General features: G+C 38.7%; 1 protein-coding gene across 1 annotated transcript in view; it reads right to left on the bottom strand.

Annotated features, from left to right (window-relative positions):
* LOC136876136 (DNA excision repair protein ERCC-6) overlaps positions 1–20,559 on the bottom strand; it is a 194,830-nt gene that overhangs the window by 113,924 nt on the left and 60,347 nt on the right. The window contains exons 10-11 of the mRNA XM_067149837.2: positions 18,161–18,288; positions 5,658–5,815 (exon numbers count right to left, since the gene is read on the bottom strand). Of these exons, the coding sequence (XP_067005938.2) occupies positions 5,658–5,815; positions 18,161–18,288 (286 nt within the window). The remainder of the gene's footprint in view (positions 1–5,657; positions 5,816–18,160; positions 18,289–20,559) is intronic.

Below are 20,559 nucleotides of genomic sequence, written 5' to 3'. Positions count from 1 at the left end.
CATCATTATTCAATCTAATATATGTATCAGGAGAAATACCATCAGACTGGCTGAAATCAACCATCATACCACTACCAAAGAAGCCTAACTCGTCTCAGTGCGATGATTATCGTATGATAAATATTCTTGCGAATCATTCACTCTAGAATACATAAAAAATGTGAATCCCACATGGATCAGAATCAGTTCGGTTTCCGAAATGGTGTTGGTACACGTGAGGCACTATTTTTGTTAAATGTGTTGTTACAGAGGTGCAGAGATATGAATGTTGATGTCTATGCATGTTTTATAGACTATAAGAAAGCTTTTGATTGTGTCAGGCACAATAAGCTGATAGAGATTCTGAGATCAACAGGTATTGACTCCGGTGACTTACGTATTATCAGTAACCTGTACTGGAATCAGTTTGCAAATGTCAAAACTGATCAAGGAACGTCAGAAACTGCTTCAATCAGCAAGGGTGTTCGCCAGGGTTGTGTGCTGTCACCTCTGTTGTTTAACATTTACCCAGAGGCAATCTTTAAAGAAATATTGGCAGACTATGCTGGGATCAAAATTAACGGGAAAATCATCAACAACATCCGATATGCAGATGATACTGTTGTCATAGCTGATGACATGCCTGCCCTTCAGTGCATGATAAAACTCCTTAGTTCAGCACAGTGAAGAGTTTGGATTATATGTTAACCCCTCAAAGATGAAACTGATGGTGTTCTCAAAGAAGACAATTCAGACAAATCTCACAATTAAAGATAAAATAGTTGAGCAAGTGTCTTCTCTCAAATATCTGGGTACCATCTTGGATGACCAACGTAACTCCAAACGGGAGGTAACATCTAGAATTTAGCAGGCCAGGAAACAATTCATTACCATGACGAAATTCTTTGTGAGGTCAGATCTCAGTCTCCAACTACCAATTTGTATGATCCGCTGCTATATATTTTCTGTTCTCCTATATGGATGTGAAAGCTGGACTCTGGATCCAATCATAGAAAAACGTATTGATGCCATCGAAATGTTTCTGTATCGCCGTCTCTTGCGGATATCCTAGGTAATGAAAATCCCCAATGCTGAGGTCCTTCGTCGGATGAAAAAGCAAAAAGAACTACTGCTCACCATAAAACAGAGGAAAACACAATACCTAGGACATATCATGAGAGGTATCAGTTATTACAGCTTATTATCAAACGAAAGATACAGGGGAAGAGATCTGTTGAGAGAAGAAGAAATTCATGGCTGAAAGACCTTTCAAGATGGCACTGCTATACTTCAGAAGTGGCATTCCATTCTGCGCTGTCGAGATCAGAGCTAGTTACGTGGATCGCCAACCTCCGCTCGGAGACGGCATCTTAAGAAGAAGAAACATCCCTAGGTCCACTGTTTCTGGTGTGACAGTGAAGTGGAAACGTGAAGGGACACATATAGCATGAAAGCGTACAGGCTGACCTCGTCTGTTGACTGACATAGAGCGCCGACAGTTGAAGAGGGTCGTCAAGTGTAATAGGCAGGCATCTATCCAGACCATCACACAGGTATTCCAAACTGTATCAGGATCCACTCCAAGTACTATGACAGTTCGGCGGGAGGTGAGAAAACTTGGATTTCATGGTCGAGAGGCTGCCCATAAGCCACACATCACGCAGGTCAATGCCAAACGACGCCTCACTTGGTGTAAGGAGCGTAAACATTGGACGATTGAACAGTGGAAAAACGTTGTGTGGAGTGACGAATCAAAGTACACAATGTGGCGATCCAATGGCAGGGTGTGGGTATGGCGAATGCCCGGTGAACATCATCTGCCAGAGTGTGTAGTGCCAACAGTAAAAGTCGGAGGCGGTGGTGTTATGGTGTGGTCGTGCTTTTCACGGAGAGGGCTTGCACTCGTTGTTTTGCGTGACACTATCACAGCACAGGCCTACATTGATGTTTTAAGCACCTTCTTGCTACCCATTGTTGAAGAGCACTTCGGGGATGGCTATTGCATGTTTCAACACGATCGAGCACCTGTTCATAATGCACGGCCTGTGGCGGAGTGGTTACACGACAACAACATCCCTGTCATGGACTGGCCTGCACAGAGTCCTGACCTGAATCCTACAAAACACCTTTGGGATGTTTTGGAACGCCGACTTTGTGCCAGGGCTCACCGACCGACATCACTACCTCTCCTCAGTGCAGCACTCCGTGAAGAATGGGCTACCATTCCCTAAGCAACCTTCCAGTACCTGATTGAACATATGCCTGCGAGAGTGGAAGCTGTCATCAAGGCTAAGGGTGAGCCAACACCATACTACTTGGTTCCAGATATAGACATTTTACAACGGCATATTAGTTTATATTTGTTTTATTATCTTTGTATTTCTTCACCATTAACTTTTAAGCTGGATAATGCAATATTGCTTATTTTAACTAAAATGTATTGCTTTAGGATACTTTGACTAAATTGTGTAATAGATTATTACGGCTGATGATAACCCCTAGTACCCAACTTTAATGTAATGTAAAAACTGCATTGCAAAAAGCTTACTGTATTGAATAGGTGGACAAATTTTACTTGAATAAATCATATGTTGAAGTAAATACTGTAGTTTACTTACAAAGGAACCTGCCCTTTTACAAACAGACTGCCTTATTCATACTTTCACTCCAACTGCAAATCAGAACAAAGATGGCCTAGGCCACCATAGCTCAAATGGTAGAGCAACCGACGCGAAATCGGGAGGTTGTGGGTTCGGATCCCACTGGTGTCCGGCTGGCCATTTTTGTTCTGTACTTAACATCTCTTCAACACGTACTACATGTACGTAACACGACCTAATACGTTGAAAGTCTGTTTGATTACAATGCGGTCGTGAAAATTCAATATTCATTGACATGCCCCACAACGGGCGACTTAAACGCACTCTACAGTGTGCTAGCAGCAGTGCCAGACCTGAAGCTCAGATCCTTTCAAACAGAACAAAGATGGCCTAAGCCACCATAGCTCAATTGGTAGAGCAACCGACACGAAATCGGGAGGTTGTGGGTTCGGATCCTACTGGTGTCCGGCTGGCCATTTTTGTTCTGTACTTAACATCTCTTCAACACGTACTACATGTACGTAACACGACCTAATATGTTGAAAGTCTGTTTGATTACAATGCGGTCGTGAAAATTCAATATTCATTGACATGCCCCACAACGGGCGACTTAAACGCACTCTACAGTGTGCTAGCAGCAGTGCCAGACCTGTAGCTCAGATCCTTTCAAACAGAACAAAGATGGCCTAGGCCACCATAGCTCAATTGGTAGAGCAACCGACGCGAAATCGGGAGGTTGTGGGTTCAGATCCCACTGGTGTCCGGCTGGCCATTTTTGTTCTGTACTTAACATCTCTTCAACACGTACTACATGTACAGAACACGACCTAATACGTTGAAAGTCTGTTTGATCATATTGTTTTTCTTGATTTGCCTGAACCACTTACATGGCCATCCTGTCAGACAGTAGGACCAGTAAGGAAATAAAAAAATATAAGGAATGAACAGTTGCTCCCATGAAAAAAGTTACTTTTCAACATAATACAAAACTGGTTAAATGAGCCACAATCATGTATGAAAATAACCAAGCTTGGTTGTAAGAAATGAAATTTAAGTTCCTCATATTTTGTAGACTTTTTTGGACAATAATCTTGTGTAAACTGGCAACAGTTTGAATCTTTCAAAGGTATAGTTGAGTGAGATTTTCTGAAGTTCTGGCTGTCACATCAAGTTTATTGCAATGCAGCAGGTGTTCCTTATCCATTTTGCTTCCAGGAGCATGCCAAAGTGTGCATTTTTCAGATGTTATGATGTTGATTCGTTTCAGATGAGCTGCAAGACAGTCGTGGCCAGTGTTAAGTCTCAAGAAGGCTACGCTTCTCTTCTCGGTTTTATTTTATACTGATCCATTTTGCATCAATATCCTTCCATAATTTGGTTTCTGCTTGTTTTCTTTGCCATTTCTTCATGCCTGTTTTTAATAGTATTTTTCATAATCCTTTTTGCTGACATAAAATCAGCCTGACCGGCAGGTTGTTGTATTGTGGTACCTGTTTTTGGCTAATCTGTCTGCCTCTTCATTACCTGTTATTCCAACATGAGAAGGAATCCACTGAAATGAGATCTGTTTGTGGAGTCTTTTTATCATACATAGAATTTCTTTCAGTTCTTCATTTTGAGACTTATGATTTTTGACAAAACAGCTTGGATGGCTGCTTTTGAATCTGTAAGGATAACAAATTTTATTGTTTCTACCTAGTAACTGTTGTAGTACATGGGAAATTGCTTTTATCTCTGCATCAAAATTTGTTTCGTTTTGTCCAACTGGGAAGTGGAATGAGAAGAGAGACGAATGTATTCCTGCCCCAGTTCTGTTTTCCTTGTCTTGTGAGCCATTTGCATATATCTTTAGCCATTGATTAGACGGATATCTTTCTTCTATTGTACAGAGGGTCAGCTGTTTTAGATAATATGGTGAACAGTCTTTCTTGCAGGCATCTTTTAGCACAATAACATCTGCAGTCACTTGTATATATTCAATGGGGTTGACTGGCATACAGAGTGGTTCAAGTTTTATTTGCAGATTGCTCTTATTAATATATATTCTTTGGCGAGACTCAAAGGACCTTTTTGGGTTTTAAGATTGGAGCTAGTAACTGTGTTTTTGGGCCAGGTCATTTGGGGTAGTCTTTGTAAGCTGAGATATGCGATGTTTGCTTGTTGTTTCATCTCTTCTTCTATTGGTAAGTTGTGGGTATACAACTGTAAGGCGGTTACAGGCGTGGTTTTTTATTGCGCTTGTTATGATTCGTAGGGCATTATTCTGACACCTCTCAAGGCAATCAATGTTTGATTGGGGTGCTGTAATAAGTACTTCACTGCCATATTTTATAATAGGTTTGATGTAAGTGTTGTAGGTTTTGTTGAGTGTGTCTTGAGTGCTCTCCCAAGTAGCTCCTGCTAGTCTCTTCAGCAATTTCATGCGTTTGTTTACTTTCTCCTTCATATGTTGTATGTGTTTGGTCCAGTTCAGCTTCTTGTCCTTGATGATACCCAGGTACTTGGTGCTTTCACTTTTAGGAAGTTCCTGATCACTGAATTTCAGATTGAAAATAGGATTGTGATGTCTCAGAGAGAAAAACTTATTTACTGCTTTAGTAGTATTGATTTCCATATTGTTATTTTCAGTCCAGTTTTTAAGTCTTATAAGTCCCTGGTTCATTCTGTGTTCAAGTAAGTATTTGCTGTTTTGGGCTGTTAGGCATTGTGGTCCAAATGATAACGTAATCTGCAAACATGCTAATATTCACATCACTTACTTCCTTTATTGTTGTTGGAAGATCATTGATGTACACATTGAATAATGTTGTGCTTGATACAGTTCTTTGTGGGAGGCCTAGTTTTGATTGCTTGCACCCTGAAGTTTTGTTGTTGTAACGAACATTGATCATTCTTTGGGAAAGGAATCTTGAAAACCACTTTAACAAGCATCCATTTACTTTGAATCTGATAAGCTTCCCTGACAGCATGTTTTGCAATACAGTATCATAGGCTCCTTTAAAATAAATGAAAACTGCAATACTTAAACCTATAACAATGAAATTTGGAAAGAATTCAATTTTATAAAGATTTAAATACCTGAGCATCTGGATTTCGAATTTTATGCCCTTCATCCAGAACAATATAATGCCAATCCTTTGCAATTAGAGCATCATGATTCTTCACTACACCTACATATGATGTGACCAAGATTCCACCCTTGGAGCCAATTTGATGAACAAGAGCATTCCTCTTACCTAAAATAAACAGTGCGATTAGAACATCATTTTACAAACTCAATCATCCTTATCACAAAATACACCCGTACATCGAATTTACATGAAGAAATTTCATAATGTCCATAAATAAGTCACAAGGTCAAATACCCACTACTGCTGGGGAAGTGCTTGGAAATTCAGGATGTTTCTCAAACAGTACGCTACTTGTTCAGAGTCAGATCCTCTCATATTTTAACAACACTACTCTCATAATAATCACTCTCAGTAAAGCTTAAAGTGTTTAAGATACTCTGCTAACTCAAAACAGTTAGTTGGTCGGTCAGTTAGTAAGTTAATTAAACAACTAAATCTCCTAGTCAATGTGAATGTTTCCTTGTAGACTTAAGCAATAATAATTATAACAACGGCATTATATTACGTAGATATCAACATTAGTATTACTTATTTATAGGGACCTGAAAAATTAGCACCTATTTGTTTCAAAATTAGCATCTTTTTTTTAAAATTTGCATCTATTTTTCCAAAATTAGCATCTATTTACAAAGTTAAAATAATCGCATGGTATTATTAATTTTAACGATTCCAAGTTTATGAGGTGCAATTATTGTCCTTGGTTCACACACAATACAAATTAATTGTTCAAATGAAAGCATTGTCAGTACTTCGGCATTGCTTTTTTTCAAATTGCACCGTCTGTCTGTAACCACTGTGTTGTAATGAGACAACACACACTCGCTATCGACATTGTTCGTTGGGGTCCACAACAACTCAAGACAGTATTTAGCAAATACGTTGAACTCTGTCTGAACTGCAGTTAATGCAAGCATGACATCCCTTTTTTCACTTTCTTTCATCTGAGTTTGAATTGCATGTTTCAGAGAACAGCAACCACACCAGATATCGTTTCGGAAGGGGATCTGTTACTCCAAACAATTTCTCAAGCTCATCTAAGTTTTCAGTGTTATTCAAAATTATATTTTTTGGATACAAAGCTTGAGAAATTGACACAAAATGCTTATGGTTGAGGTCTTTGGCTAGCTTGCAATAATAATAATAATAATAATAATAATAATAATAATAATAATAATATGGCCTCAGCTACCGTGTGCAGACATTTCAATTTGACACCATCTGGTTTTCTGCTTGTCAATTTCGATGTTCCATTTTACTCTAGGCCCACAAGATGGCAGACAGAGTAAAGCAGATCTCTCTTGGGCGTCTGTGGCTGAGATTTTAATGAATTTTGTCGGGTAAACACCAAATGTGTCACCAGAGATCCTTTACATGCCAACATCGTACGACATGGAGTGTCGAATGGACTTTTTTCCGCCCTTCAAAAATCCGACTACCTCTGCCAGATTTGAACCCACTATCTTGGGATCCGGAGGCCAACACTCTACCACTGATCCACAGAGGCAGTTACTATGAAGAATGAGCAGCTTTGACAAATGTGTATCTACATGCAGCCTGCTGTAGAGAAGTGAGCTTCATCAAAGCATCATTAGTTGCCGCAGAAAAATTCCCCTCACAAATTAAGATAAAACTGGCGTCAAGGTTATGCAGTTTGCGGTAAAGGAGATGAGAGGTAGGATACAGAGACCCTTCAAGTTCAGTGAGGAGGTCAACCAATCCAGCTGCATGATCTGTGACAAAAACCATGTGGGAGTGAAGCCTATTCACTTCTCGGTCACTCAGATCAGTCAGGTACTTAATACCACAGTTGTTGATGTCTTTCATGTCAGACATCTTGAAAAATGTAACATCAGTACAGTAAGCACTAAAATAGATAGATAGATAGATAGATAGATAGATAGATAGATAGATAGATAGATAGATAGACATGATTTATTTTAACTGGCAAAGTTAGGGACACGTGTCCCTGTCTTACACTTAACCAGTAAAAAATTATTAACATAAAAATATATAACATACTGAATAAATGAAAAAAGAGACTGAAACAAATTACTACGGTACTATGCTATCCTGCTGTACATAAAAATAACTATTATAATACACAATATAAATTAACATTTTGCTTCCTGCGAAGAAATTAACATACAACAAAGAACGAATTACAATTTCAATAATAATAATCACAATAATAATAATAATAATAATAATAATAATAATAATAATAATAATATAGATAAACCTACTAATATCTACAATTAATTTGTCCAATTCCAGAAGTATATCACATTGACGAAATGTTCAGTTTTCATGTGTTTACTGTGGGTGAAAAACATTGCAAAATGGGAATAGGGATAAGGATAACTATGCAGGAAAACCACAGCTGAGTACTTTCTAACACTACTGATGAATAATAATAATAATAATAATAATAATAATAATAATAATAATAATAATAATAATAATAATAATAATAATAATAATAATAATAATAAATAATGAGAAGAAGAAGAAGAAGAAGAAGAAGAAGAAGAAGAAGAAGAAGAAGAAGAAGAAGAAGAAGAAGAAGAAGAAGAAGAAGAAGAAGAAGAAAAGACTGTCACACTACGAGCTCGTTTCATAGAGATATTTTGAACACATACTTTTAAATCTTCCGTGGTTTGATATCCCTCTGACCTCCTGCAGAAGGAAGTTCCATTCACGGCTGGCCACAACAGTGAAGGAATTGTTGTAGGTTGAGGATTTATGCTTAGGAATAGCGAGCAATGTCGAGCTCAGCGCTCTGGTGTTTTTATCATGGTGTTCAGAAAGACTATGAAATCATTCATACAGGTAAGATGGGGATTGTAAGGTAAGGATTTGGTGCAATGAAGTCAGGGTATGCAGCTTGCGTCTGTCTTCAAGGCGTAGCCATCCGAGGTCGACGTAAGACTGGGTAACATGATCTGAAAATTTCAGATTACATATAAACCTTACACAGGCATTCTGTGCACGTTGTAGTTTATCTCGAAGCTCGGTTTTCACATCTTTGTAAACTACGTCACAATAATCGAATATTGGAAGAACGAGGGTTTCAACTAGTTTCTTCTTTAAACTGAACAGAAAAGTAAATTTGAAATTGTTTAATGTGTGCAACGTAGCAAAAACTCGTCTACTCACAGATATTATCTGATCCGTCCACGAGAGGTGCTGGTCTATGGTTACTCCGAGATTTTTTACGCTCTTGCAAAAGGGCAAAACTTGATTTTGAAGTTGTACGTCGGGGATGGACGTGCGGACATTGTCGGAAATAAGTCTTGGGTGGGCAATTACTATAGTTTGGGACTTTTTTGGGTTCAAAATAAGTCCATGCTGGTAAGACCATTTACTTATGGCCTCTAGATCCATGTTAATTTTCTCGATTGCTGTCAAAACGTCTGTTGGTTTTGCATGGATGTACAATTGTACGTCGTCAGCATAGATGTGACGTTTACAATGTGTCAGCTGTTTAGCTAGGTCGTTGATATAGGCAGAAAATAGCAAAGGAGCAAGGGTTGACCCTTGTGGGACACCTCTTTTTACATATTGCCACGAAGAAAATGCACCTTGATTGGTGACACGTTGTTGACGTTCGTGTAAATAAGCTCCCAACCATCTCAGAGTACTGTAAGAGAACCCTAGGTGATAAAGTTTGGATAGGAGCAACTCATGGTCTACAGAGTCAAATGCTTTGCTGAAGTCCAATAATACTAGGATAGTCAGTTTTTGCTCATCAATAGCCTGTCTTATATCGTCAGTCACGCTTAGTAAGGCAGTACATGTACTGTGATTGCGTCGGAAACCTGACTGGAGTGGGTCTAATATGTCGAGGTCGTTGAGATAGTTGGTGATTTGATTATGCACTATGTGTTCGAGTCCCTTGGCTACTATTGACAGTATATTTATAGGTCTGTAGTCACTGTTTAGTCTACGAGATTTTATCTTTGGTAAAGGATGCACCAGGGCCATTTTCCAGACAGTTGGAAATACACTATTTTGAAGGGAGAAATTGTATATGAATGTCAATACTGGAATAATAGCGTCGATAATTTTCTTTAGCATTATGATACATATATTGTCCACCCCTGTGGATTTAGTTTTGATTCGCATGATACCCGCTTTCACTTGAAGGGGTGAGACACAAGTAAAATAAAATTTGTCTCTGCCTACGGGTGGTGTGTTGTAATTTGCACACAAAAGATTTTCTTTTGCTTCTTCGTTTAATTGTACATGGGAGGATACGAAGTGATTATTCAATTCATCAAGAGAAACTTCCAAATCGTCTACCTTGTCCGGTTTATTTAGTCCAAAATGGCGGATTGACTTCCATAAAGTAGCGGGCCTTACGTCAGGTTTTATAAGGTCATGGGTGTACCGTAGTCGAGCGTTTCTTACTGTCTGAGTCGTTTTATTACGTAGTCGTTTGTAATAGATAAAGTTTTCCTCTGTCGGGTAATGTTTATATTTCCTATGAGCTGCATCCCGCATAGCCATCATTGCTCTAATATCATCATTTAGCCATGGGGAGAGTCTTTTACAGACGCGTGCTGTTCGTATAGGGGCATATTTAACATATGAATAGTAACACAGTAAGGTTTCCACCTATTCAGTACTAATATGTATTTACAATGTTATAAATTACATGGAACTAGTTTCGACCCGCCTAGGGGTCATCATCAGCCATATTAAAGCATACATAAGTATTTTTTCGACTCCTAAAAACATGTTATTTTTAACTGTAATAATCGTATGGATTTTATAATTTATAAAGTGAAGTTTGGTGATGAGATGAGAAATGTTAGTATGGTACAGGTGAGTAGTAAATAATAATATATATACAAACAAGTTTGGAACAAAGTACTAGTGGGGTGCTTAGAGTTGTAAAATATAACCTCGTGGATGTCAGTAGTCCTCGTACTAAAGAAACAATGTAAAATAACACATATAAACATATATACAAGTATGTACAAAGTCTGGAGAGTAAAGAGTGATACTCTTTTAATGTCGAGTTGGCTTGACACTGATCACTTAAGCGGAGAAATTAGGTATTTGGTGTATTAAAGCTGTGTTGGTCAGTTGCGTTGTTGATTGTTGGACGTGAAGTTGTTTTTGAATTTCTGGTTGAGAAGAAGGTGGAAACTGCGCGTGGATATATTGATTCTCAGTTCTTAGCGGAAATCAAATTGGACCTGTTTTAATGGAGAAAGTCAGTAAAAACAAAAAATGGAGATAGGAAAAGGTTAACATAAAGTGAAAGGACGCTTACCTCGCGCTGCGGTGTGTGTAGTATAGCTGATGGTGTGCGATTGGTGGCGGGGAGAGAAGTGTGGACAGAGAGGAGGGCAGGCGCGTGCGGGTTAGATGGGGGTTAGGAAGAGTGGGGGTGGCTTGGGGTGAGGTGGGGGTGGGGAGCTTTTAAGGCGGGGCTGAAGGGTGCGGGAAAAAGGGTAATTGTCTCGGAAAAGTACCTTTGATTAGATTTAGGATTGAGTTTTGGTTGGCTGCATTATTGTTTCTGAGGAAAGTGATGAATAGATCGAAGAGTACAAACCGGTAGAAACTTCAATACCAGATACCACGAACACACTAATGCAATAAAATACAACAGGTTTTCAGCCATCGGCCAACACATGCATTTTTATAACCATAATTTCACCAATATCGAACAGGACATGGACATCCTCGAATTAGCAAACAAGGGCCCTTTACTCAACATCACGGAAAATTACTACATACACCTAGACCAATACTTCAACGCCAGTCACAATCTCAATGAAATCTCAGAGAAACCCAACATACTCTTCGATCTATTCATCACTTTCCTCAGAAACAATAATGCAGCCAACCAAAACTCAATCCTAAATCTAATCAAAGGTACTTTTCCGAGACAATTACCCTTTTTCCCGCACCCTTCAGCCCCGCCTTAAAAGCTCCCCACCCCCACCTCACCCCAAGCCACCCCCACTCTTCCTAACCCCCTCCTAACCCGCACGCGCCTGCCCTCCTCTCTGTCCACACTTCTCTCCCCGCCACCAATCGCACACCATCAGCTATACTACACACACCGCAGCGCGAGGTAAGCGTCCTTTCACTTTATGTTAACCTTTTCCTATCTCCATTTTTTGTTTTTACTGACTTTCTCCATTAAAACAGGTCCAATTTGATTTCCGCTAAGAACTGAGAATCAATATATCCACGCGCAGTTTCCACCTTCTTCTCAACCAGAAATTCAAAAACAACTTCACGTCCAACAATCAACAACGCAACTGACCAACACAGCTTTAATACACCAAATACCTAATTTCTCCGCTTAAGTGATCAGTGTCAAGCCAACTCGACATTAAAAGAGTATCACTCTTTACTCTCCAGACTTTGTACATACTTGTATATATGTTTATATGTGTTATTTTACATTGTTTCTTTAGTACGAGGACTACTGACATCCACGAGGTTATATTTTACAACTCTAAGCACCCCACTAGTACTTTGTTCCAAACTTGTTTGTATATATATTATTATTTACTACTCACCTGTACCATACTAACATTTCTCATCTCATCACCAAACTTCACTTTATAAATTATAAAATCCATACGATTATTACAGTTAAAAATAACATGTTTTTAGGAGTCGAAAAAATACTTATGTATGCTTTAATATGGCTGATGATGACCCCTAGGCGGGTCGAAACTAGTTCCATGTAATTTATAACATTGTAAATACATATTAGTACTGAATAGGTGGAAACCTTACTGTGTTACTATTCATATGTTATTCTCAGTTCAGTACGGACCAACAACATGAAATTCATAACCCTTGATAGGGGCATATTTGTCAAAAATTTGTAGTATCATGTTATTGAAAGTGGTGACCATGTCGTCAATATTAGTTTTATGAGTTATCTCCTGCCACGGCATCGAAAAAGCGTCTTCCAATAATTTTTCGTTGTTAATACGGCTATAGTCTCGGTAAGTCACATACTTAGGTTTATGTTTAGGGCATTGCAGTGCGTAAGACATAAAGATGATGTCATGGGCTGACAGTCCGGGAGCAGATGTCTGGCCGTGATGTAATACTCTGTCAGGGTTGTTCGTTACTATTAGGTCCAGTAGTGTGTGTGAAGTTTTAGTGTGGTGAGTGGGAGAAAGTGGGAGGACCGCCATGCTGCATGCCTGAAACGTATTCAATAGGTGGGTGGCTTCGGAAGAATCTGGATCTAGAAGATTTGTATTTAAATCTCCCATCATTATAAAATGTTCGTACATAGGTAACAGTCTGTTAATATCAGTCTCTAAGTCATTCAGACGGCGAACTTTAGGCGGTTTGTATACTACACCTACCAAGCATTTAACAGTAGCGACCTGTATCTCATGTACTCAGGTTTACGCTCGTACTGTTGAGGCGACTGACAGATAATTTGAGGTTTCAAGCGCGAAGAGACAAAAGCACAGACCCCACCTCCCCCTTTGCCAAGTCTGTCATTCCTCAGAAGGCAGTAGCCAGGTAATTCAAGATTCTTAGCTTGATGTTTGACTTTCAACCAACTTTCACTGCATAAGATGATATCAAAGGACAGTGATAGCTTTTAGTTCATCTATAAGAGTTTGAGAAACTAAACTCTGGGCATTAAGGTGACATGTGAAGTGCGCTTTTATGTCTATTTAGAGCTGACTGCAGAATGTGTGTGTTGTAGCTTCAAGGGGTGGGGTTCGGGTCAATGGACTAGCAGGTAGACAGGTTGAAGGGCTGGGCGGGGAAGGGGAAGTGTGACAAGGAAAAGTATTGCAATGGTCAGAGAGATTACTGCTGTTAGTGGTATGCATTGCCAATTACTAAAATGAAAACTAACTAGAAGTAGAACACAGCATGCGAATACAACCAATGAATAATCAGCAATTTACGTATTTTAGATAGCTAAATTGTCTATAATAATAATAATAATAATAATAATAATAATAATAATAATAATAATAATAATAATAATAATAATAATAATAACGTGCAACAGCAGATTACGTGTACAGAATAACTCGAGTAGGAGCTTATTCTACGTAGTGTAGATGTTAGATCCATGTAGACGTAAATACGGGGGCCTGATTTAAATTTGAACCAGTTAGGAAAGTGATTAAAGAGTAAGTCAATCGACAGATGGTAGGATAAGAAGACAGATAAGCTAATCGATATTTAGATCAATTAATACGGTAAATGGATGGATAGATAGATAGATAGATAGATAGATAGATAGATAGATAGATAGATAGATAGATAGATTTTCTTAAACTAAATAAAAAGATAGTTTCTCGGCTGTGACTTACGGTAAAGGATGGGAAGTAGACTCACATTGTCAAGTGATAAAGCAGCACTGCAACAGAACCTTATGCCATAGGAAGTTCCTTTAACTGGCAAACTCTTAATTTCATCCCGTCCGCCTTCTTGATTATGATGTCTCCTGAATCAGTCCAAGTGTTTGTAAGTCCAAAACGCTGGATTGCTGTCTTCAAGATGGACATTCTGACAGCCGTAAGATCTTCATGGATTGTTGTAGATGATCCTTTCAGTTTCCTTTTCTTCGTGAAAACGTCCTGCCGTGAGCGATAAGACACAAATTTCACTAGGATAGGTCGTGTTTTTCCTGGAGATCGAGGTCCTACTCTGTTACACCTATCGATGTCATTAAGTCTCACATCTGCACCTACTGCTTTGCACACGTTGAGTACTAGTTAATCACAGTTTTCATTCGAACTTTCAGGAATGCCGAAAATTCTTACATTATTTCTCCTGCTGCACTGCTCCAATGAATCACACTTAGCGTCAATATCCTCCTTCAGTTTGCGGATTTCCGCCTCCTTCTTATCAAGTTTATCAGTTAACTCTGACAACGCTTCGATATTAAATTTTAAACTTTTTTCAAGTTCTTTTATGACCACTTCTGTTATGTGGGTCGAGATGGCCTGCACAATTTTTTCAAGGAAGCTGTCCGAGTTAATGAAGTCGTCCAGCGCGCACTTCACGAGGCGGTCTACGTTGGCAGCACTGGTAATGGCTGGGCTTCCAACTCCGTTGTTTCGGCGGCCCATTTTCTTTACAATGCGAATTTGGAAGAAAAAGATCAATACCAACAAAACGTGTGTGTATATTGATTGGTAAATACAAATGTTACACTTCCGCAAATTTTTGTCACTTTCACTGCTGTATAACACCTTCAAATCACTTGATTACTGTGGAGCCTCACTCACTCACGTCCATCACCAAGCATAAAGCAAGCAAGGACAGCTTGAAACCAGCTATTCCATCGGGTTATGACAGGTGCAGGAAAAAGCTTTGCTTCCTTTTTGAAGCACCATACTTTGATGTTAAGAATTGTAAATAATTATATTTTCACTTTCTTGTGTTCAAAAATGCAGACTTTACCGTCACAACCACATGATTTAAATCTGTCATCACTGCGATCCAACTATTTCCAACCAAGCTGATCTTATGTGCCCAATACTGTACATGCACTAAATGATCCCCTATGACCACACTTAATGTTTCATAACACCGGGTCATGTACGGGGCATTGTCACTAACAAACACTTTAACTGCATCATATGGTACACTACAACTGCGCAGAGCTTCTAAAACAGCACGAGAGCAGTTTGTAGCATTTCCTGCATCAAGATAGTTCACAGAAACAGCGTGCAGGTCTCTTTTCGATCTGGCTGGGACTTGGAATATGACGATAAAAACACAACGGCCCATTCTATCTGTAGTTTCATCACAGAGTATGTTGATGTTCTTCCCCACTAGAGCCTCTGCCATTCTTTTCTGGTGGTCAGATGCAACTTCTAGAAAGAAAGAAAGACCTCAAATTATCACAAAATAATTTAAAATTTATTGGATCAATTGGGTACGGGTAAGGTAGTTCGATATGGAAATCATACTCAAATTCGGTATCCTTCAATTTTGCGCGTGGTTTCGATGTCTTAATACCTAAACCATACCCGATCAATGAAATAGAAACTTACCCAGTAAATATACTTCACGTAGAGTTCTCACACATGGCAGCTCTTCATTTGAAAACTCAGTAATCCAGGCTCTTAGCTCTTTGCTTACCAGCTTTTCCAGAGGTATATTTGCTTTGGCAAATACTTCAACTGTGCGTTTCGAGAAGTTATCTCAGGAAATTTTTCGTCGTTTACAACTATCTAACTGTGTAAGCACAGAAGATTGCTTCCTGTGAGACATACTAGCAGTAGGGGTTGAACTATCGTTATCGCATCGCTTACCCACATGTTTTTCAGATTTAACCTATTCCACAATGATATCTTTTTTTCCCACCCAACTCGCCAATTACAATAGATGCAAAACACTGTCACTGAATCTGTGGCATATAAACCATCCTTTGCATATTGCTGAGCCCTTTCGTGTGCCCCATAACCTAAACGATCGCTTGACTTTCTACTCTTCACTAGTTTCAATTTTGAACAACAGGAAAACAACGCTGCGTCTATCTCGTTATTTCCGTGACACTCGATTTACATTTCGATAATAATCGGTACAGGTCTTATTCCCCTTGCTTTTCCCATTGTAAATATCGATTAGTCAGCAAGCAGCAATCAATCGGCTACTTTTCTTCATCGATCAGAATGGTCGAAAGATTTATGCATCATATTTTGAGTATTTCTGTCGATTTTGCAGAAATATGTTGTTTTCGCCAGTAAAATAGCACAATTTCACAGAATTCACACCAAAATCGCATATTCATACTAATTTTGCATTTTTGGTCGTAATTTGCATTTTGTCGCACTTCTATTTATGCATAAAAATGATTTTACTCCACATTAGAATTACCGTAGGCTTGGATTCAGTACAAAGATTCAAAAATTTGCATTTATCACAAATGCGATTTTTTTCAGGTCCCTACTTATTTACTACAATTCAGACAACAAAAATATGGAAAGCATAGTGAAAAGAAAGAAAAAAAGGCATGTCCAAGACAAATATTAAATGTTTTTAGGCCATTAAAATTACAACATCTACTTGCTACTACTACGACAACAATACTGGAAACTTGAGCAATGTTCATTTAACATTTTTCACTATGGTACATTTAAATCCTGAACATATCTAAAGAGATTTAGTAAACTTAGGTTTTGCTATAGTACTGCTCAACACAACACCTATTTCCACAAATACTTCAAACAGCAGAGGAGAAGTCATAATACAGTACATGCATTAAAAAAAAAAAAAAGATTTTAAAGGCAATGCAATAAAAATTTCTGGAGACTAACAGTAGCAAATAAAAGAACCCAGAACTGAAGTTAACTCCTCAGTGCAGGAGCAGTCGGAAGGCGGAAGCTGTTGCTCACTGCAAGTTAGGAGCATATAGGAGAAATGCTGTAAATCGATAGTTACGGCACACTTGCACACAACATTTAGTACAAAATAACACACTCTTTCTACCCTACATCGCAAAATACCTCCCTATGAACCATGTGAGCATTCATACCTTCTCGCTGGAATGCACAGGCAACTGTCACACAAGCAAGTAGTTCCAAATCACGCACCTCACTTTTCGCATTCATTTTCCTGCCATAGCAACATTATTCATCAACCAGCTATGATTAGAATCAAGATCACTACCACAAGCAAAGAAATACTCTCATCAGAAATGCATGCTTTACTGCTTCCCAATATGGCTGGTAGTCACAGCGCTAAAATTGACAACTTTCAAGTTGCTCAGAGGAAAGGAAAAGCTTGATGTAGTCGATGTATACACCCAAGGAAGAGGAAACAATACACTATCCCTATGTAAAAAAAGTTCGACTTAGTTCACAATCATCCGATAAATGGTTGTATAATGGAGAGGCAGTACATTGCATTCTAATATGGTATTCCTCATCTGCCAACACATTTGGCACATTCCATACCTAGCATGGCAATCTGCGCTGACGTAATGACTGGAAAACTTCCACAATTCTTGTATGGCCAAGTATGATTGCAAATTATTTTAGAAAAAAAAGAGGGAGAGAGAAAACAGTTGAAGGTTTGGTAAATGGAGGTAGAGGAGCATGACCTCAAATGTGTTTTAAGAATTCAATGAACTTGTGTGATTTTCAACTTCATCTTCAATTCCTTGGGTAATGGTACAGTAAAAAAATACAAGTAAATTATTATATGTTAAACGCTCCTTCAATTGCAATAGATTTCGAGACTTGCTGGAGTCGCAATTTTGCATTGAAAAGGTTTCTTCAGTAAGTCAGAAAATCTGTTGACAAAGATCACTTGCATTTAAGCACTCTTAAATGCCAACTGTCTGCGCAGGGTTTAATACTACAACCTTGAGCAGAGAAACAACAATGCTATGCAACCAATCTCATTATAAGCTTCTGAAAAAGTCTTACCTCTACATGAGATATAACATTAAAATATATTCGAAGTTCTCCTACTTACCATTAAAGGAACCCGATTCATGCAAAACTGCTACACGGAAAGGAGGCCACCACGTATGAAATTCTCTCACCCACTGGTGCATTACTGTGGTGGGGCAAACTATCAGCACTGGACCAAGACCACGAAAACTACAACACAAGAAAATTGAAACATATTAGAATTACCGTATTTCCCGGAATAATCGTCGCACTTTTGATACCCAAAATAGTAGGGTGCGACCATTATGTGAAGAATTTTTAATACCAGAGTTGTATTACTCAAAAAATTTATTTATAACTAAATTGTATTTGATACAAATTTAAGATGCACGTAATACTCGCGTTTATACATCAAAATAATTAAAATAGTCTAAAACAAAATTCATAATTATTCACAACAATTCGGCGAACGTTTTTCCAACCTGAAAATAAAAATGAATGTATTAAATTAATTGTCATTAATTTGAGTATTAAAGTTAAAATATTGCACTTGTAAAAAATCATCGCTTTGTTGTGAAATATGGACTTACCGGTACACAATTCATTCCAAATCTTCAGTGTCGCTATCGCAGGTTTCGGTATCTGATACGCTGTCCTCGCCACTGTTAATACCAGTATCAGATTCTTCATCTCTCTACCACACTCCGTCATCTTCGGATCCGTCTAGTGCATTCAAAGTCCCAGTCCTTTTGAAGCTCTTGGAGACTAGTTCACATGGTATAAGATCCCAACTCTTCATCACCCACGAGCATAACAAGTCCAAGGGTGGACGCCTGATATTTCCAGCAGGCATCAATTGCTGATCGCCGCTCATCATCCACTCGTTGTAAAATCGACGTAAGTGGTCTTTAAAGGGTTTATTAATACATACGTCTAGTGGCTGCAAAGCAGATGTTAGGCCACCAGGAATGACTATCTGTCGTGTCTTATTTTTACTGAGAAGTTGCTTCACTTCGTTCACGAGGTGACCTCGGAAACTATCTACAACAAGCAGAGCTGGTTGTTTTAGTAGTGCACCGGGTCCTCTATCCCACACAGTTTCAACCCAGTCCAGCATGAGTTCTACGTCCATCCAACCCTTTGGTTGCACTCGTACATGAATTCCACGGGGAAACTGTATATTCTTAGGCATCGTTTTCCTCTTGAAAATGATGTAAGGCGGCAACTTTCTTCCGTCAGCTGTAATGGCTAGCATTGCCGTGCATCGCAACTTCTCACTACCGCTGGTTTTCATTAATACACTCCATGGTCCTTTTAGCGCAATAGTGCTGTTGCGAGGCATATCAAAAAAGATTGGAGTCTGATCAACATTACTGATTTGAGAAAGCAAGTACGAAGTTTCCTTGCGCAAACGTATGACAAATCCGTGAAAATTTATAATCTTGTCCGTGTAATCAGCAGGCAACTTTTGGCTTAGTGTTGTTCTCCTTCGCACTGACAGATTGTGTCGTCGCATGAACCCCCTTAATCCACCCACTACTCGCCTTAAACTGAGTTATGTTGTGTTTGCACGCTACCTCCCGTCCCTTAATTTGTAACATTTCATATGATATACTGCAGCCATTGCTACGTATTTCATTGATGTACATAAACACTTCTTCGTCAATTATAGGAAACTTCCCAGTTTTAGGACCTCTAAACACGCGTCTAGAAGGGTTTGTACTTTTCAGCTTGTTTTTTAATTTCCGCCAGTCACGCACCAACTTTTCACTCACTGAAAATTTTCTTTCTGCAGCTCTGTTCCCGTGCTGTTCAGCGAAGGCAATTACACTTAGCTTGAAGCCCGCAGAATAGTTTCTATATTTACCCATAATCACTTATAAATGCTTCACACGTTAATGTTTTGCAATATAAATGACTTTCCGTAATTGTTCACTATTAAAACAAATTATTTCTACAAACACCCCAAACACAAATTAAAAACTTAAATTTTCACGCACACATGTCTACAGTAATCACGTCAGTCACAAACAAATAAATGCATCTGTGATCTGTCCATTCCACAGCAGCCAATACTGTTAGGCAGCAAGGAAGCATGCAACAATTTGTTATCAGTTGAGCTCGTTGGTTGCGACACACTAGTGCGCTTGCGCAAAGCTCGCAAACCGGAGCACGGACGTCTTCATACATCGCTCTAGCTAGCGCGGTGTAGGTCTACTGTAGTTGACCGTGTTCCGAGACATCAGTAATAAACATTCATTTTTTAAATTTCTTTTAAACATACGGTAATTAGGTTAATATTTCTTCCCAGTTATTGATGATTTTACATTACATTACTGACGAGTTTATAAAATAAAATTTTAATACCATTGGATAATAATTATTTTGACTGCTTGGGTAAAAGTTTTCATCCCATGCCCGGACACTTATGACATAGTAGTAAGATAAGAGTCTAGCGATGACAACTGAGACATCGTAAAT

The sequence above is a fragment of the Anabrus simplex genome, chromosome 6 (assembly GCF_040414725.1).
Source record: "Anabrus simplex isolate iqAnaSimp1 chromosome 6, ASM4041472v1, whole genome shotgun sequence".
NCBI classification, from domain to species: Eukaryota; Metazoa; Arthropoda; class Insecta; order Orthoptera; family Tettigoniidae; genus Anabrus; species Anabrus simplex.
Note: the sequence above shows the minus strand (reverse complement) of the source record. Positions and strands in the feature narration are given on the sequence as shown.